The sequence below is a fragment of the Saxophila tyrrhenica genome (genome assembly GCF_035928015.1).
Source record: "Saxophila tyrrhenica strain CCFEE 5935 chromosome Unknown scaffold_4, whole genome shotgun sequence".
NCBI lineage: Eukaryota > Fungi > Ascomycota > Dothideomycetes > Mycosphaerellales > Extremaceae > Saxophila > Saxophila tyrrhenica.
In genome coordinates, this window is record NW_027041736.1 from 547,932 (window position 1) to 566,987 (window position 19,056).

Sequence of the window (19,056 nt, forward strand, 5' to 3'; positions counted from 1 at the left end):
CAATAGAGATAGATGCTAGAGCTACAATGTTGTCGACCACGAGCTTGAACTGCATGATCGGAAGTCGGAATACACCGATGTAGACGAATAGATGGAATTGCAACGGTTGTACGGAGTATACAGCTACTCGAAAAGGCCTCTTACAGGAAGCTAGAAAATCGTTCCATCCCATCGTCCAAGCAGCCTTTGGCTTTGCTTTCGATCATCTGTATGCTTCCCTTCGGCCGTAACAACATACAGCTCCGTCCCCAGCCTCATAATAGTTTCGCCAGACGCCGCGCCAATACCAAATCTCATAATTGCATCCCATAGTGATGTTCTCACAAACTCAACTGATCAGCACTAATGCGATCCGCGCTCCTCTCCCTCTTCACCATACTCAACTTATAATACTTCTCCTCCCCCGCCGCCGTCCTGCCGCCGACAAACCACTTCTCCCCTCTGTCCCTGAAAGCTCCGGAGTCGGAACTGCTATCGCTTCCTCGCCGTCTGCTTCGTGACTCCGCTGCTGTGGGGTAGGAGGGCTGCGGTTTATTCGGCGGTCCGTAGACCGGTAAGCCGGGCGACGGACTCGAGCGGGGAAGGTGCGTGGACGGGCTGACGTTGTGTTGCAGCGCGGGCCGGAGGTCCGCTGAGCCAGGGGATGTGGAGAGGTTGGGTTGTTGCTGGTGCGAGGTGCTGTATTGGTGTGGAGCTTTCGGGTTGATGGGGCGCGGGCTGGTGACGTTCTCGCTCGAGGGCGTTTTGCTGGGTTGTTGGGGTTGCGCGGATGTCCAAAGGGTTTGAGATTGGGTGGAGACGCCGTTGGAGGAGCGGGAGGGTTGGGGTTTGGGGATTTGTTGGTGCGAGTGGGCGCGGAAGGCGAGGAGGAAGTTGCTGAAGAAGGAGCGTTGGGTGGGCATTGTCGTGGTGGGGTGCTGCTAGGCAGCTGGAAGGGTGGTTTGTCTCTCGGTTCGGTGGTGTAGGTTGTCTTGCTGCCTCAATGGTGCGGTATAGAACAAAGACGTCGTCGCGCTCGGCTATATCTTTTGGTCGGCTTTCAGGTGCGAATTCGACGTCACCGCTGCTGTCCTGTCGAAGTGAGTATGTCGTGAACCGCCAGAAGATCCAGAGGGTGGAAGAAGGTCCACGAGTATGCTATCGTCGACAGGTGAAGTCGTTCCAGCAGCTTAAAGAAGTGTGGTAATGCCCCTCCTCCTACTCGCCCACCTAAACTTCCGCCCGCCCTTCCGAAACGCTCCGCTGCACTTGCCGATCTCCGCCGAGGGTGTCTAGGTGTCTCCCCACCACGCTTCTCCAGATTCCTGCTTCCAGGTTCTTCACAACACAACCCAAGAGCCAAGGTCCTTGTCACGAACACGCCGAGTCGTGAGGAGGAAGAATGTGGTCTTGGTGACTCTTACGACGTGCGAGGGGTGATGGCTCGGCTACTCGCTATGACTGCGTTTATGCATCACAGCTCAGCGGAGCTCATCAGCAGCCGGACGTTTTTGATTCTGATGCTGCATGCCCCGCGAAGAACGTCTTTCACATGCTCGGCGGGACTGCGGCGCTACATGCTGCTGTACTTTTCCTTGTTGAGCGCACATGTACGCCATCGATGTGGTGATTCGGTTGCTGACCTTCTCTGGACTGGACTGGAGAGACAGGACGTCCCCCAGGAACATGATCTGCCGGTGCTGTCAGGCTTGTGACGATGATTGCCACGGAAGAGCACGGTATTATTACGCTCACTTGAGGCACAGACTACTACGCTGAAGACCAACAACCTACGAGTTGCTTGAGGATATATGATCTACTAGAGAAGTATGTCACGAAACACAGTCACTTGAGGATGATATTGAAACGGTAGGATCGATTTGATTTGTGGTCGGGGCGACCAGCGCCCCTTTATATTTTTTGCTTTTCTGCTTTCTTCTCCCTCTCCCTCTTTCCTACCCCTTACCTCCCCTCAAAGTACTCACTCGCCCTCGGCGCCCCCCGGGGCCCGCCCTCAGCCGAACTACTCACCCAATCGTCGGCATGACTAGTGGAAACGGCCTGCCTCCCCAAAGGACGCGAACCTACCTGCTCCGGCCTCCCTGACGCGTGCAGAGTCCGTCCACGCTTCGAACCACTTTTCTTCCCACGCCTGCCTCCACTCACGGCGAATTCACCGATGGTCTGGAACGGATGCCACCTCTCGTTCCTCGCCTCACCCACCTTTGAACGGCGCGGCGCGTAGGCGTACGCTGGCGGCGGGTAGGCCGGCATCTCGATCCTGGTCTGTCCGTCGCGATACGCGCAGAGACCTGGTCGACGGACGGCGTGCGCCTTCTTCTCCGACTTAGCGTAGGCTTTGGCGTGCAGACGTCGGACGCAGCCCCAGACTAGCGCGAAGGAGACGACGGCGAAGACGACCATGATGATTGCGACGACCATGACCGTGGAATTGTCGCTGTCGCCGCCTTCGTTGCGACGGATGATCGGGGCTGGGGGAGTTGCTGCTTGCGGAGGCATGTTGGATGCGGAGCGGACGCAGAAGGCCACCTTCTTGCTGCTGTAGTAGTTCGAGCCGTGGACGGTCTTGAGGATGCAGGGCATGGCTGCGGTCTGCTGCTGTCTGCTTGTGGATTGGGTTTTGGTCTGGCTGTTTAGCTTTGGGCTGTGGTTGTTGAGGGGTTTACCTGCGGGTTGGTGAGTCTTCGATGAGAAGGCTTGGGTTTGGATCAGGATCTGGAGAACGCAATAGTAGTGCAGATGCACGCAACATTTACATGCTATCATGGCTTCTCACGACACTCGAGCAGCCAGATGCCTGGGCTATGGGATTATGGTGTTTCTTTGTTCGAGACCGCATAATCCATTGTGCGGGCCAGTGCTGGAGGGGGCTACTATGGCATTGTCCAATGGCTGTGTCGTGTAAGCCGTAGTCAGACCAGCAGCAGTGAATGCCACCTTTTGACGAAATGGTCTTGAAGCACGTGATACCGCGCAGTCAGACTACTACTATTCTGTCATAGCGCAATTTAACGAGAACCTCTCCAGGGACGAATTGTTTGACGCCAGCTCGAACCGCGTCACCTCCCACCTCCCGCATGCCAAACTTCCACGAAAACATCCCCTCTTCTTCCTTCTTCCTTTGCACACGACACGACCTTGCCGGCCGACATTTGAGCGTTCTGTTATTGTTCCGGAGACAACATCGTACACGACCGCACTTTTGGCTGTTAGTTCCAGGCGCATTGACGCAGACGCCAATCTCCACCCGACGACAGCACGGAGCAACACACTGAACCCTTGGGATCACCGTTTGAAGGTGGGTTGTTTCTCTCCTCATATCAACGATCACTCCTATTGTGTATCCCCTCGTTATGATCACATCCCCAGCATGCACACACCGCGGAAGCTAACCCCTCAGTCCACGATCTTCTACCCGACAGAATTGTTCACGCTGATGGAAGAATCACCGCCTCCAGTCCCGCCCAAAGACCCCAAATACGCCTCGGTGTCCTCACGCATGGAGCTCGATCGACCGCCCACTGCGCCCACGAGCGGCTCGAAGCGCAAGCGAGAAGTGCATCTGGAGACGTACACCGACAATGACCTCTCCGACGACCCAGCCTACGCCGACCAGCCTACCCCGAATAAGCGCAGCAGATCTGTCCGCCAGAGCGACAACTCTGCCTCCGAAGATGCGGCAGGGAAGCCGCGTAACATCCGGCGCAAGAAGGGTCCGAATAATCTGTCCTACATGAATCTGAGGCATGCCGCCAAGCAGCAAGCTTCGCAGAGGACGCTGAGCAAAGAGTCGAAGTTTCAAGAAGGCAGCCTCACAGACAAGCCGAGCGACAGGCCGCCCAGCATCTTTATTCGCAGTGCCAGCTCGAACTACCGCGATGATGATCAGCTCATGGAAGACTACCATGACGGCAGGCCAACGCCCAGAGCTTCGATCGACGGAGCTGGTATGGTCGCTGGACGCTCTGGCGCGGAGTACCAGTTGCAGAGTGCTTTGATGGCCGACAAGAAAGAGGAGGCACCCGGCTTCTTCCACTTCGGCCGCCAGCTCGCAGCTACCTTCCACCCGACGACCCTCTGGCGCAGGCTGTGGCATGAGCCGAAAGAGGACGTAGCACAGCACACCGAAGATGGGCGCAAGGCGCAGCAAAAGTTGGATGCCGAGGCCAAATATGCTAAGATGAAGAAGTCGGGGCAGCTGAAGTTGCAGCCAGTCGGCAGGCTTGCATCTGACAACATTGGCGACGGGCTGGAGACACCTCGCGATTCTGGCGTCGAGATCGATAGCCTGGACACCACTCGTAGCAACCTCCGGGCGTCGACCTTCCTTCAGGCAGGCGACTCTGAAAGCGAAGCACCGGATACCACGAGCAAGACGAAGACCGTCCGTGGTCGCTTTGGCCACTTCAAGAAGCCGTCTCTTCACAACATCAAGAGCGACCTCAAGCGGGTGACATCCGACATCAACCTTACAGCCACACTCCGCAACCGCGAATCCTCCTCTTCAATTTCACCAGTCAAGCAAGACTTTGGCTCCGCAAGTCTGAAGCGATCAGAATCCAAGTTCGACCTCCGCAAGCAACAGAAGCTCTCCAAGCGCGTCAGTGATCTGGAAGTGAAGCTCGCACGTGCTAGATCTGAACTCGACGACGCGCTCGTGGAGGCGTCTCCCGCGCCCAAATTGACCGGCAGGTACGAGAGATTCACACCTTCGGCAACGATTAAGAGACCAAAGTTCATGCCCGGCAAGCTACCAAGTCTGCCTAGTGAGCGGATCTTGATGGCTCAAGAGGCAGCTGCCGAGAAAGAGGCAAGAGGCAGCACTGAAGGTGAAGGGCGGCAGCTCACTTTGAAGGAGGCTCTTGATGAGGCGGCTGAGGAAGGTGCGAAGGACGACACTATCAAAGCATCGCGTGGGCTTCAGAAGTATCCAAGACGTGCTTCGAGTCTTTTCAATCTTGACGAGATCAACCACAACAGTGAGCTCGAGAAACCTTCAGATAAGACTACCACCAAGAACAGCACAAGCAACGACATCGAGATGACTGGCACCGAAGAGCAAGTGAAGCCTACCACGACTGAGGTCGTCGAAACCGCTAAGATGGACAACAATGAGACGGCCGACACGACGACCGACGACACCACTTCTGCACCAGTGAAGAAGACCTATGCCTCCCTGGACGCGAAGCTGAAGGCTCTCGATGCGAACGTGAAGAGCGCGCGTAAAGCTGCTCAGCCGAAGAAGCGCAAGTCAGCCGCCAACGATGAGGACAAGCCATTCAAGCCCGGGCGGAACGATTCAGACGATGATGCCGAGTGGGAGGAGGCTACGCCGAAGAAGAAGCGCAAGTCCGCTCACGGCAGCAGCCCGCAGACGAAGCGTTCAGGCGACGGCAAAGTGAAGGCGTCTTCGCCGAAGAACAAGAAGACTACTGCTCTGGGTGGCAGCGGAGAGTGGTTCGGTACTTCACCCGAGGGGAAGCGCAAGGACAGCAAGCAGACCGACAGCAGTGACAAGGCTGCGCCAGCAGAGCCCGAAGCCGACGCACCGACGAACGGCAACGCAGCAGCACAGCAAGAAGAGTCCAGCGCCGACGAAGGTGCCGCCCTCGAAGACGACACCCAAGCCGAAGCCCTTGACGTCGTCTACGAAGAAGAAGAAGCCCCCGGGCCAGAAGAGACGCTCTTCACCCGCGCCGCCGACGCCGCCAAAGCCCACCCCGCCCGCAACGGCGCTGTGAAGAGCCTGAGTCCGCCGCCGAATGCGCGCTTCTCCAAGACCGTGGCGGTTGACGAGGTAGTCAAGGTGAAGCCGGGTGTTGGGGGCGTGCCGAAGCTGCCGAAGGGCGCGATTGGGAGTTTTGAGACGCTGCCGGGGGTTAGGGAGGAGGAGACGGAGACGCAGACGGAGAAGGTGATTGTGGGGACGGAGGTGGTGACGAGGAAGAGGGCGAGTTTCGAGTGGCCGGAGGATGTGTTCTGAGCTCTCGAACTTTTAAAAGGGTGCGTGAGGGGGTGTGAGAGTGCTTCACAGAGGATGGTTGGAATGTGCTCTCTCGGGTTGTGAGGGGAGCGATATGCGGACATGGTAATGCTTGAGAAGCGATGGATGACATGATTATTGAGATTGAACGAGCGAGCGAGCAAGCGATGGTGCTGGGACAGCACTGGATTGGACTGGAACTGCTGGGCTCGAACAGCGTGCTTGGTCGAGCGGGCTGGAATTGTTGATATGGACATACTCATACCCGTATCGACAGACAGAGGACATAATAATGCACAGAGGGAATTCAAAACTTGAACACATCTCACTTCAGCCCTAAGTCCCATTCCTGACGGCCCTGAGAGCCTCAACCCAGCCAGGCGGGTGTCCGCGATCGCAAATCCGCCCCTTCTCCAACACCACAACTCAAAAACCTGACCCCAGCGAGGATGAGGAAGGCGCGAAGGAGAAGATTTCTGAACGCCCGCTAGCGTGGTCTGCTCTGCAGCCAATTGGAGTTGTGAAAGTTAGCGCGCCTGTGAAAGTGAGGAAGGCGCGACCCCGGGAATTTTTGGACGTGGGCTAGCGTTGTTGACCAAGCGGCCAATGAGGAGTGAGGTGGCGGAGATGGGGAGGACTTCACAGCTTGAGCAACTGAATAGATTTACGTTTGTCACGAGCTGTTTGGTGGTATAACCGTTTGTCATATCGTACTCTGTGCTTGGACAGCTGGCAGTGAGGTATTGTACCGTGGAAAACGGGACTGAACAGTTGCTTGTGGTGTTGGAAGAATGGTTGCGAATGACCGCACTCCCCCATACCTACTGTTGCTTTACGGTGTCTGATGCTCCTCGGGCGACATGTTAAGAGGGGTGCACGAGACGCAGGTGGCCGCTCCTTGACATCTTGGAAGTTGGATTTGTATGCTTGTTCGAGAGAGGAAGTACGAGAGATGCAACTCCAGCCGAATATTGATCATCGACGTGCGGTGAAGTAACTCTGCTGCTGTAAACAAACGCTTTGAATATATTGCATTGCAAACCACCGCGCTGTATTGTCCGACGGAAGAAGCTCGTTTCGACGCTTCCAACAATGGCAATGCTTCTGGGGCTACCCCGGTTTCAATGCGCCTTCCTGAAAGCGCCTCAGAGCTCAGGTTGATGAACCAGCACCAAAGTGTGCCGCATTGTGCTAGACACGCCAGCTTTCACGGCACTCCATCGTGCTCAGAGTCGGCATAGCTGTAAGTCCTTGTCCGTTGCAACGGTTGAGGCAGAGATGTAGCCGTTGGCGAACTCTTTTGTTCGACGAGGAGGGTGAATTTTTTTGCCTTGGAAGGATGATGTGGGCAATGATGCGAGTGACGTCGAGAATGCTGCATCGTTGTTCCATCTGTTTGTCTGGACGGAGTATGGTCAACGTGAACTCAGACGGTCTTTTTCAAACCATGCAATTGCCAATCTGGCAGGATGCAAATGCACGTATATAATGCATTTCGCATTGGCGGACTGTATTCTCCGGCGGGGCGGGCTCGTTTCGACGCTCGTCCCAATGGTTGAATAGTTTGCACATTTCGGGCAGGTCCAGCACAGCTGAAGTCCCAAGGCCGTAAAGAGGCAGAAAGTCCAGGGCAGTTTAAGCCGGACAGACAGTCCAGTGGACAGAACAGAGAAGTAGCCACTTGGTGGTGAACTCTTTTGGCGGGTTCTCAGGAAACATCGCACCCTTTTTGGCCAGGCGGTGGTGCAAGTGAATGTATATCTTGATGTTTTCATCGTCGTGACACATTGTCCGCAGGGTGCAAGCTCGTTTCGACGCTGAGCAGCGCGGTTCAATGGTTGCGGGATATCCTGGCGAATGGACGGTGAGCTGGACAGCCATTCTGTTCGCAGAATGATGATGACCGCCACCTCAAATTCGGTTGCTGCTAGTAGGGCTTGCGCCTAACCTTCTGCAGTGCTGCAAAGCGCGCGGATGTGACTGACCAAGCTGGCTGGAAGTCCTGTGGCAGCCAGGCGGAGATTAACCACGCAGTGGTGAACTCTTTTGTCCTGGGATTGGACGGTAAATCTATGTCAGTATCGTTTTAATGTCATTTTCTTTTTGGCTTTCGTGTACTCCTTACGACGTGGAGCACGGTCTTTCGACCAAAGTTACCGTCTCATGGCACCTACATTTTCAGCACGGGGCCAATATGCTGCATCACGGTGCCGCCTCTTTACTCTTCCGCGGGCCTGAGAACATGGGAAGTAATGCTCTAATGTATGAGATGCTCTCGGCTTTAGCGGTGGGGTTCCTTCCTGTCAGTCCATTTGCCTCTTCCACTTCCACAGTTCTTGGCCGCTCTTTTTTCGAAGGCCTGTGGCAGCATGGGGGTAACCATCGCCGGGACTCCTTCGCATCTCGATGTTGCTGGACGCAGCTGAACCTATCGGCCCGATGCGGACGCCCTCAGCCTTCTTGGCGTGGCCTTTTGAGCTGCTGTGGCCAGTTGTATCGTCGACGCCATATGGAAGCTGTCTCGAGGTCCAGAGGGACAGGGAGTCAAATCGTGGCCTCCGAAAACCCCAACGTCGTTAATTACAGTGCGGCTGTGGGCAAGCATACAAGCGGCCGGCTAAACCTTGAGATCACTCCGTCCGGCGCTGTAAGGATTTAAACGGGTGTGATATGGTGATGATGCTGGTTAAATGCGCTCGATTCAAGAAGTGAAGTCGAGGTCAGATTTTCACATGCTGTGTGGTACTTCCTAATGCGGTAATCCGGCGAAGTCCAGGTAGGTGCGTGAGTTCACAGGCCTGCTGTTGTCACGAGACTGGCAGATTCGAATGGGATTGTGACTTTGTGCTCGTGATAATCCGTTGCCACTCCGCTTGTGAAGTGAGGCCGCAAACTCGCAGCACAGGTCGTAAAATCGTGAGCACCTTTCGCGTAAGCAACAGTTGCCAAAGACCGTATACTACGACGCTAAATGAGCGGCATGGGCAGAAGGACGGCAGATATTCCATGATACTATGAGGGATCAGACCTCCATCCTCTCATACCAATCGTACCATGCTCTCATTCCTAGCCTCGCCGCCCGGCCGCAGATGAAGTCATAACACGACCTCCGCGAATGCATGTGACAACCACACAACAGCCGGCCCAATCTCGGCCTTTCCACCAACCTATGTATCCAATTATCAGCAGTCCCACCACTATAACCAAGCGTAGCCACTCGAGTGGCTTCAGGTCAATGGTTATACCACGCCCTCGTCCCCAAGCCGCCGCCAACGCAGTCGAGCGTTCGAGACACCTCGAGAAGTCAATCCAAGAAAGAGCTAGGGTTAATACATACCATACCTGGAGAGGTAGTCGTTATCTGTGACACGTTGTAGGCCGGCGCCCATTCGTGAAAGGTTGTAGTCAAATCAAGAGCAAACCTCGAGGTTTCTCTTCTCCCTCCGGGGTTTTCTCTTTTGCTGTTTTCTGCTTCGTCCAGAGGTGTTGTGCTCACCTCTCCATTCTTTTCCTTCTAGTCATTCGCTTTTGCTTGTGCAAGGGACGCTTTGAGTGTGACGGTGAAGGACAGGTCTTCGAAGTTGATTGAGTATCCAAATGCCATTCTGGTCCTACCAACGGGCAAAGGGACAGCCAACCGTTTTGTTATCCTTCAACCTCACCTGTGTTGCCTTCATCTCCGCCAAACCTTTGCCTTTGTGGCTCTCCGGGCCAAGCTCGCTGATGATGTATCCCTCCGGATGGTACTTCCCCCCATCATCGCCAGGGACCTTGCTTCTGACGAGGCGCAAGAGCCACGCTTTAGGACTCCATCTGGCCCACAGCGTCGGCTTGACATACCAAGGGAGGGAGATGAACTGCTTCGCGTGGTAACGTCCAGTTGCACTGGCCCTCTCGCTCCACCACCGCTCACGCAGGAAGTAGGGCCGCGGGAGACACAGGTAGCGTAGTACGACTTTGCGAATGCACACCAGCACGTCAAGCGTAGCTGTAGTCCACTGTGGCGGATCTGGAAACCTTGAGTGATTGTCAGCGTAGCATCAGAATGCATTGTGGTTTGCACTCACATCATTGCCTTCCGCAGATGGGGGCTTAGGAGTGCCGAGACGAACGGCATACACATCGGCCGCAACCGTCGAGGCACATTGAACAGGCCTACTTCGACCGTGCCCCGGGCCACTGTGTAGTTGGACTTAGCAGGTACCATTGCCCCGGCTTCGTAGGCAATACTCCACTCCTCCAGCTCGTCGAGGAAGTGAAGGCCGTCTGTCCAGCCAGACTTGTGAGAATGCAGCAAGGTAAGAGGGATCTCCATTGCATCAGCCATATACCGCCAGTAAGTTCCCATGGCGCACCGCTCGACTTCATTCACCTTTCGCCACTCGTACTGGTCCGTCCAGCGTATTGGCTCTAGCGCGAAGAGACTGAGAGTGTAGAGCATGTCCGCATCGCTGATCTTGCCAGCCTTGCGATACGTGCTGTGGAGATAATTCATCCGGGCGATGCCATCTATAGCTCGAGGAGAAGAAGGATGGTGGAGTATCACTTCTGTCAACACTACCCCAGTATCCGCAGCTCGTTTGGAAGCCGTGGCCTCATCCGCAAGTTGGCCAGTTTGAACGAGAAGCTTGGAGATGGAAGGGATACCATAAGTCTGGCGATAGCGTGAGCACAAGACTTACAGGGCTGATGAACGGACGAACCTTGAAGAGTGCGAAGAACACTGACACCGAGAACACGATCGGAAACTCCAGCACAGCCAGGCGATTCTGGATCTCGAATGCTTCCTCGAGGGTCATGGAGTCATACGAGGCTCGCGTGGGATACCGCTGACAGACCGCACTGCTTCTGCGGTATCGAAGGCTCCGTACGAGGACAAGGTAGAGTAAGGTCGCCGGAACGAGGTACGCCCAAAGGCCGTTTAGCAACATGGTCGATTCGAAGAAATATTCCGCTACCTCGACATAGGTTGAGTGCAAGGCATGCTTATGAGACCACGGCAGACTTGGCCACGGCAGGGAGAGGTCGCAGGCCACGAGGCAGTGTTCTCCCCGACCGCATGTCTTCGAAGTCACCTGCGCGGGATGCAGGATAGCAGGCGGTTGTAGAAGCGAGCGCTTAGAGGCCGGACGAAGGTTTCAAATAGTGGTGGTCCGAGCGCTCAGAAGTGCTTGTTCACAACCACAACCGCACCTGCATGCTTCATACCATCAATAGGTACGTACATGTATCTGTACACAACACCATTGCTTACGGCCTCGCGAGGGGTTTATCGCGATGGAACGGTACTTGGTCGGCAATGGCTTCGAGAAGCAGGGGACGACCGCAATTTCAGCCAACACTGCAAGTATGCTCACTCTCGGGTCGCAACTCATCATCAAACCATGATTCACATCGGAGCGACACCTGCACAGAACGCTGACTTGAACAGCCTGTGGCACAGCAGCTTCTCATCAAGGTAGGTAGACTCTGAGTGAGACAACAGGTCGCGCCGTTCATCTCATTTCTCGTCGCCCCCTTCAGCTGTCGCTGTGGCGCTGTGTTGCCGCCGGCCTGGTACGTACTTTGACGAACGAGAAAGACCTCTCATGCGCCTTGCTGTGAGTACAAGGAGCAGAATGCACGTTATTCTTTTCTTGTACCCCAGGAGATGGAGCCGAAGCTATTCGCGCGCTGCAGACTGCAGTCCAGTTTCAGTACGAAGGAGAAGGCGGCTGTACTACAGGTGAGCATGGCCAGCTCGGCGCGAGGGATGCGCAAGATATCATCTGCTCTCAAGCAGGCTACACTGGGCTGTGTGCTGTTTGTGAAATGCTCGACTGAACGATGAACGAGATCAGCGATGCCTTCAACTCGAGCTCAACTATACCCGCTCCCTCGGCCAGGCTGGGATGGCAAGATTCGCCGGACAGACGCGGCACTCTCGACATAGTATGGAGCTGCGTCTTCTCGATCCTGCTGTGCCTCTGGACTATGCTGCATCTGAACGTCCCTACCGAGAACGACACCTACATAACCATCTTCTGGCGGAAAATGCGATGGCTGATACTAGGTATCCTTGCGCCAGAATTACCCATGCTGTTCGCTTGCGGGCAGTACGCCTCTGCCAAACGCTCCGTTGAGGACTTCCGAAGCCTGGGCTACTCGGAAGAGCAGTGGACCTTATGCCATGCCTTCTACGCCGACAGCGGAGGCTTCAAGCTGCAAACAGAGGACTTCCAGGCCTTCCCAATCACTGCCAAACAACTGCACTACCTTGTCAACCATCGCTACGTTTCGCTACCAGCGATGAGCCGGGACGAGATCTGGGACAAGAGCAAAGCAGACGGCGTCGCGAAGACCATGGCCTTCTCCCAGAGTGGTTGGCTCATTGCACAGACCATTGGACGAGGAGTCCAACGTCTCCCCATCACGCCCTTTGAGATCTCAAGCCTGGCGCTCATCTGCTCTTCAATGACCACTCTGTGGTTCTGGTGGCACAAGCCTCTAGACGTCCGTACGGCGACAGTGCTGGACACGACCGCTTCAGTGGTCGACATCCTCCGCGAAGGCGGCGAAGCTGCGAAAGAACCATTCTTAGATACGCCGCTGGATTTCATCGAAGGTCGAGTCTACATGTCCAGCAAGTGGAGCCGCCACGTACTCCGCTGGATTCGCGCAGTTAGGCTGCAAAAGCGACCACTCGATCGCATCCCAAACGACCGTGACCCGCAAGCCAACTTGAGGCAACACTGCCTCCTCGGCATCGGCACAGCGACGTTCGCGAGCGTGCATTTGGCTGGCTGGCCCTTCGAGTTCGCTACGAGATGGGAGCAGGCACTCTGGCGCGGAGGTTGCATTGGAGTATGGGTTCTTCTTTGCTTGTATGGCTCGACGGAGATGGCGGTGTGCTACCGGGAGAACTATGAAGTGCCTGGTCTAGAGTCGGGCAAAGGGTACAAGATGCGCTGGCCGCATTGTCTCCTATTCTTTGTACCTGCGACGCTGTACTTCATGGCACGAGTTGGCTTGCTAGTGGTGACGATGAGCAGTTTGGCTTCTCTGCCTGAAGGAGCTTATCAGACTGTGCAATGGAGTGATCTCTTGCCACATTTGTAGTGTACTTTGGGTGATGCAACATGGTTAAATCAAGTTCAAGGCTGCATATCTGCCGTAGCATATCGTGCCAAGTCACATAGCCCAGCGCAGAGCCCCAGCGCAATCCCCATCGCAGCAGCGATGCCCGGGTATCATGAACCGTCAAAGCGGCACCCAGATGACCGCCAACGCCGTTGATGCCCACCGCGCTATGCATTGAATCATTGCATCAACCACCCAGAAAGCACAGAATCAGTACTTCAACTCCGGCCCATCGCCCGCAAAATCGCGCAGCACGGCAACCAGATCGTCACACCTCTGTACCTGCACCATCATCTTCTCTTCGACATCGTTCCATTCCTTGAGCAGCGTCTTCTCTTGGTCGGACAGCGTCTGAACCTCCCACGTCTTGGCCCTCTCGCCCTTCTCGATGATGTTCTTGTACTTGCCCTTGCGCTCAACTTCGATGCGCTGCAGCAGCCGACTCATGGTCTTGTACGTGCTCTCCATTACCAGACGCCTCGCTTGCTTCGGGAGCCACGAGTACAGGTACAGCGTCTTGGCCGGCTGGCGCGTGTTGTCCTTTGGCAACTCGGAGATGTCGAGGAAGCCCTTGAACTGCAGGTTCGTCAAGATGGTTCGGACATCGTTAATGTCAACCAAACCAGTGACAGCGACCTGCAGGTCGGTGAGCTTGCCTTTCTCGCGCAGCAGGCGGACGATGCGGTGAGCGTTCTTGCCGAAGCGCGCTTTGATGGCGCTGTCGAGTTCGGAGGCGATCACGTTCTTTGTGAGCTGCGTGATGTTGAGGAAGGATTCGTGCGTGGTGGAAGAATGGCTGAGGAAGTCACCAGGCTGTTCGGCGAGAACTTCGAGGTGCTCTTCGAGGTGGGTGAGGCGGCGGTTGCGGGCTTTGAGAGATGCCATGAATGGATCTTCAGCCGCCCCTTCGTTGTCGGCGTCCGGGTCGGCGTCCGGTTCGGCCTTGATGGGCACGTCGGATGCTTGCTGGCCATTGGTCGCCGGTTCGCCGTTGGAGGCAGCCTGAGGTGCGTCGCCGTCATTGCCTTCCATTTTGATCTCCGGACTAAGGGGCCCGCCACGCTTGAGAGTTGACTCGAGGTCTGTCAATTCGTCGAGATGTTCGAGGACCGCACCGTCGGTGATAGAAGGCAACGGTTCTTCGTCGTCGTCGTCGTCGTCGTCGCCGTTGACACCAACGATGTTCTCACCCTCACCCTCGTTCGCACCCTCGTTCGCACCTTCGTTCTCGCCTTCACCGTCATTCTCGCCCTCATTCTGGTTCTCACGCTCGCCGGCGTTCTGGCCCTCACCCCCGTTCTGGCCCTCATCTTCAAATTCTTCCTTCTTGACCTTGTCGAGCTCCTTCTTGAACTTGACCGAGTTCTCAAGCTGTCGCAAGATGATGCCGTAGACAGCACCCGTCTCAGAGCCGACGGAGCGTTCTGCTAGGGCCTCGAGCTTGATGCTGCGCAGCATCAAAGCGCTCTTGTCGTAGTTCACACCTACAACCAAGTCCTCCTGACGGAAAGTGTTAGCGAGGTTACTGTAGGAGCAGCAAATGAGTGCTCATACCGAAAGCTTCATGAACGGAGGATCATTCGCCGCGGTTGAGCTGGCCTCGGAATGATCTCCGTTGGTCAGACTGCCATTCAGTCTCGGCCTCTTGATCTCGCCATGAGATGCATCGGTGACTTCATTGTACGCATCTTCTTCCTCGTACTTGCGCTTGAGGCTGTTGAAAGCTTCCTGATACTGTGGACCTGTCTTCGGGCCGGTGATCCTTCCGTCTGGAAAACGCTCCTTGATGATCGTCTCCTTGATCTCTTCATCGAGGTCAGCTTCAGGGATGAACGAGCGAGGCCCGACTTTGTTGAGGTAGCCTTCCTTCAACAGCTTGCGCAGAAGTATGTGAAGTTCTGGCTCTGACATGGTCAGGCGAGACTCATCATCAGACTCGTAGTCGAAGTCGTCGTACTCTGCGTCGTCACCAGCTTTGCCGAAGTTGAGCTCCTCTCTCAAGGATGGGCCAGCGTCTTCCTTGTCTTCACCATTGCCCTTCGGAGACTGATCATTGGCAACCCCGTCTTCATCGTCACCATTAGGAGACTCATCACTGTCATCCTCGTTGTCATCAAGGCCATTCTGAGAGCCATCAACCTCTTCTTCGTCTTCAGACTTGTCCATGGACTCGTCGTCGGCCGTCGTGGTCTTCAGCTTCAGTTTCGGCTTGCCGTTCACACCCTCCTTGCTCGCGCCAGCTTGATCTCCATTCGGCTTGCCGTTCGAGATACCGCTGTCCCGCTTCGCAGCTTTGTCCTTAGCAGCCTTCTCCTTCGCAGCTTGCTTCTTGAGCTGTTTCGCCTTCGCAATCCTCTCCGGAACGTACTCGTCTGCAAGATGATCGACAGTTGCATGGCCGGCATGCAGAACCTTGGCAAGGACATCACCTGCGACTTCACCTTCTCTGTCTTTGACGAGCTTCAGGAACTTGGGAGCGCGGACGATGGAGTAGGCAGACTTCCAGTCCACTTGAAACTGAGTCGGGTAGCCGTATTCTTCTGATTGACAGTAGTGGCGGATGAGGTGATGCTGGATCAAGATGCCGAGGGCGAGCTTGAGTCGGCGCAGTGGGATGCGAGTGTACTGCTTAATAACAGCGAGAGGCTGACGGCCATGGTCGGCGAGGTAGGAGAAGATTTGCTTGATCTTGTTAGCCTAGTCCAGCGCTGTTCGCTGGGTGTCGAGTCATAACCATACAGCTCCGATCTGGCCGAATGCCTTGTCGACGAGGATTAAGCAAAGCTCTTTCAGGTGCTGTGCGAAAGGTTAGTGCGCCGTTGACTCGGAGGGTAGACTGCTGGTCGCCGCTTGCCTTGGACATGGTGGCGGATGTGAAGTAGTGGTCTTTGGTGAATCGCTATATCGTTGGTGGAATCGTGGATCGATCGAGTAGAACACTGGTCAGCTCTCACCTGCCAGTGTAGAAAGTTGTCTTCGGCGTTTGCGTCGCATGGGGGCGACTGTGAGATATATCAGAGATGGACAATAGAGGCGTGGCCCTATTGTTCGCTCATTGTGGCTATTCTTGGCTGTCGCATTGTTGCTCAAGTCACCGTCGAAGAAAATCACTTCAAGGTGGAGGACCCACGTAAAGTTTCCGGAGACACGTTCTTCCGATGCCAATTTCCAAATCGAGCTTCCGCTCGGGAGAGCCTCTCAGAGCTTGGGAGAAAGAGCAGCAGGGCTTGAAGAACCTCACTTCCTCCCACGAGCCCATTGGAACCACTCACACCACCCGCGCCACTCCTTTACCATGTTCTCGCGTGCAGCCATCGGCCGTCAGGCGCAACGAGCCGCCTCCCGGTCGTGGCAGCATCAACGAAGGGGTCTCGCTGAGCCAGCGTCTGGTGAGTAGGATAACAATGCCGTACACTGCCGTGGGCAGCCATTGACTCTGCCCAGGCTCCTTCCAATACCAAGTCGGCGATGCGCAAGGGGTCAAGATTGCGAGTAGGGAAATTCCTGGGCCGGTAGCGACTCTGGCGCTCGTCTCCTCCGCTGGTACCCGTTACCAGCCAGTTCCTGGTCTCGCGGAAGGGCTGGAGCGATACGCGTTCAAGGTGAGAAGAGCATATACTACAAAGGGGCAATACAGCGCATATACTGATGTGCGAACTGTATAGAGTACCGCCCGACGGTCGACACTACGGATACAGCGCGAATCTGAACTTCTGGGCTCCGCCCTGCAAACCCATCACTCTCGCGAGAACGTCGTCATTGGCGCAAAGTTTTTCCAAAATGATCTGCCATACTTTGTGGAGCTACTCGCGGAAGTCGCAGCAATGACGGAGTACAAGCGTGAGTTCGGCAAGCAATCTTCTTTAGCAAGCTGCAGCTAATGCCGCTTAGCACACGTCCTTCACGAAGAGGTCTACCCATTGATGGATCTGCTGCACAAGAAGTACCTCGGCAACACTCAGGAGATGGCACTGAACAGCGCATACGGCGTCGCCTTCCACCGCGGCCTCGGTGTCCCACTCCAACCGCCCTCGAATCTCCCTTACAAGAAATACCTCGACGCCGACAATCTTGCCGACTACGCCTCTGCCGCTTATGCCAAGCCGAACTTTGCTCTCGTTGGCAATGGCGTCAGTCAGTCCGAGCTGAGCAAATGGGTCGGCGAGATGTTCACAGACGTTCCTTCTCAGGCGTCGTACCAGTTCAAGCCAGAGCAGACCAAGTACTTTGGTGGCGAGGAGCGTATCGCTCACAGCTCTGGCAACTCTTTCGTCATTGCTCTCCCTGGCTCCAGCTCGCCTACAGGAGGATTCTACAAGCCTGAGGTGGCCGTGCTTGCCGCACTGCTGGGCGGGCAATCCACGATCAAGTGGTCTCCCGGCTTCTCTCTCCTCTCAAAGGCCTGCCAGGACACACCAAACATGTTCATCGACACCAAGTCCACCATCTACTCCGACGCCGGCCTCGTCACCATCACCATGTCCGGCTCCGCATCCGACATTAAGAGCTCTGCTCCAAAGGTGGTGGAGGCGCTCAAGGGTGTCTCCCAGAACATCGACAAGGAGGCTTTCGCAAAGGCCAAGGCTCTTGCAAAATTCAAGGAGCTCGAGTACGGACAGGAGACCAGCGCCGCTATGGAGCTGACTGGTGCCGGGCTTGTGCATGGCGGCAAGGCCTACCAGATTGACGAGGTGGCCAAGAGCGTGGACGGCGTGACAGAAGAGAAGGTGAAGCAAGCTGCGAAGGACGCGCTGGAAGACAAGGCCAGTGTGAGCGCTGTCGGCGATCTGTACATGCTGCCTTATGCGGAGGAGATTGGGTTGAAGGTGTAAATATCCGGGAGTCGAAAGGCATGCTCATAGATTTAGTTGTCTGGCGTGGAAGAAGGTCGTGTAACAATAACCGCTTGCACCGTTAAAATCATGTCTTGTGTCATCTCACTATCTCGTTGCTCATTCATTAAATTGAGACAAGACATCCGTACTTTTTTCGAGGAGGCAGATGTCGAAGCGACGGACGGTGAGGAGAACGGCACGTGACGCCAAGCATCCCGACCAGCTCTATCGAAGCTCCTCAAACCTCCGAAGCTGTTGCTGTCCATCTCAAGCGACCCAAACCACAACTTCCACAACAAAACCACACACCTCTTCAACACCGACACAATGGCATTCGCGTGGAAAGCCGCCGGCCTCACGTACGTCTCATCCGCCCGGTCTGCGCATTCCAGCCGAGCTCAAGAGCATGAATCTAACCACTCCCGCGGCAATGCAGATACAACCGCTACCTCGCCGTCTCCGCGCGCGTCGTGCGTCGCAGCTTGAAGGAGGACAAGAGAGTGCAGGCGGAGAGGAGGGGGGAGATGGAGTTGAGGTTTGCGCGGTGGGAGGTACGTTTTGACCTGCTCTTCCCAAAAGATCGGCGGAGAAGGGGACGGATACGGGAGGATAATGGCGGATGGAGATATGCGTGTTGGCAATGAGGATCAGTGCTAACGGATTTGTGCAGAATGGCAAGCAGGGCGAGCAGAAGAGTTTGGAGACGGCGAACCAGAAGGCTATGAGTGAGGGTGCTGGGCAGAGCCAGTAGATGCGGCAAGCGGTTGGAGCAAATGGGAGGGCTTATGGTGGAGCGAGGAAGGTACAGATGTCTCAAGCAGAAATCTGTGGGCGAGCAATGGCGGAGATGAGGTGCGAATGGGCTGTATCACTGTGTATATAAGAAAACCTTCATCTGGCCTACTATTACCTGCCAAGCTCAACTTTTGTGACTTCGCGTTTGACCTTCTGCTTTGCCTTCAACAGTATTCATCTAGGGGGGTTCCCGTAACATGGAAACTGCCACATGATTTTGACCTTTGGCACCACGAAGTAATCGCGCCCGATGTGTCCTTACCCCAAAAATTCTGCCATTTTGAATTGTCTTGCAGACGTCGAACAACTCAACGACGAAGGCAA

At 55.5% G+C, this 19,056-nt stretch overlaps 8 protein-coding genes across 8 annotated transcripts; 4 read left to right on the forward strand and 4 right to left on the reverse strand.

Moving 5' to 3' along the window:
• Positions 1-320: 320 nt before the first annotated feature.
• Positions 321-902, reverse strand: LTR77_002862 (uncharacterized protein; the record flags this gene model as incomplete). The annotated part of the gene is made up of 1 exon (XM_064800121.1): positions 321-902. One exon carries the CDS (start codon positions 900-902, stop codon positions 321-323), a length of 582 nt encoding a protein of 193 aa, XP_064661460.1.
• Positions 903-1,941: 1,039 nt separating this feature from the next.
• Positions 1,942-2,583, reverse strand: LTR77_002863 (uncharacterized protein; the record flags this gene model as incomplete). The annotated part of the gene is made up of 1 exon (XM_064800122.1): positions 1,942-2,583. One exon carries the CDS (start codon positions 2,581-2,583, stop codon positions 1,942-1,944), a length of 642 nt encoding a protein of 213 aa, XP_064661461.1.
• A 787-nt stretch (positions 2,584-3,370) lies between these two features.
• Positions 3,371-5,983, forward strand: LTR77_002864 (uncharacterized protein; the record flags this gene model as incomplete). The annotated part of the gene is made up of 1 exon (XM_064800123.1): positions 3,371-5,983. The coding sequence occupies one exon, from the start codon at positions 3,371-3,373 to the stop codon at positions 5,981-5,983; it is 2,613 nt and encodes an 870-aa protein (XP_064661462.1).
• A 3,611-nt stretch (positions 5,984-9,594) lies between these two features.
• LTR77_002865 (uncharacterized protein) lies at positions 9,595-10,782 on the reverse strand (the record flags this gene model as incomplete). Its single annotated transcript, XM_064800124.1, has 3 exons — positions 9,595-10,000; positions 10,051-10,637; positions 10,687-10,782. The coding sequence occupies 3 exons, from the start codon at positions 10,780-10,782 to the stop codon at positions 9,595-9,597; spliced, it is 1,089 nt and encodes a 362-aa protein (XP_064661463.1).
• Positions 10,783-11,809: 1,027 nt separating this feature from the next.
• LTR77_002866 (uncharacterized protein) lies at positions 11,810-13,081 on the forward strand (the record flags this gene model as incomplete). The annotated part of the gene is made up of 1 exon (XM_064800125.1): positions 11,810-13,081. The coding sequence occupies one exon, from the start codon at positions 11,810-11,812 to the stop codon at positions 13,079-13,081; it is 1,272 nt and encodes a 423-aa protein (XP_064661464.1).
• A 231-nt stretch (positions 13,082-13,312) lies between these two features.
• RPC82 (RNA polymerase III subunit C82) lies at positions 13,313-15,965 on the reverse strand (the record flags this gene model as incomplete). The annotated part of the gene is made up of 4 exons (XM_064800126.1): positions 13,313-14,602; positions 14,657-15,799; positions 15,842-15,898; positions 15,927-15,965. The coding sequence occupies 4 exons, from the start codon at positions 15,963-15,965 to the stop codon at positions 13,313-13,315; spliced, it is 2,529 nt and encodes an 842-aa protein (XP_064661465.1).
• A 432-nt stretch (positions 15,966-16,397) lies between these two features.
• QCR2 (ubiquinol-cytochrome c reductase core subunit 1) lies at positions 16,398-17,934 on the forward strand (the record flags this gene model as incomplete). The annotated part of the gene is made up of 4 exons (XM_064800127.1): positions 16,398-16,491; positions 16,547-16,704; positions 16,768-16,942; positions 16,994-17,934. 4 exons carry the CDS (start codon positions 16,398-16,400, stop codon positions 17,932-17,934), a joined length of 1,368 nt encoding a protein of 455 aa, XP_064661466.1.
• A 330-nt stretch (positions 17,935-18,264) lies between these two features.
• LTR77_002869 (uncharacterized protein) lies at positions 18,265-18,688 on the forward strand (the record flags this gene model as incomplete). Its single annotated transcript, XM_064800128.1, has 3 exons — positions 18,265-18,296; positions 18,374-18,488; positions 18,608-18,688. The coding sequence occupies 3 exons, from the start codon at positions 18,265-18,267 to the stop codon at positions 18,686-18,688; spliced, it is 228 nt and encodes a 75-aa protein (XP_064661467.1).
• Positions 18,689-19,056: the final 368 nt, after the last annotated feature.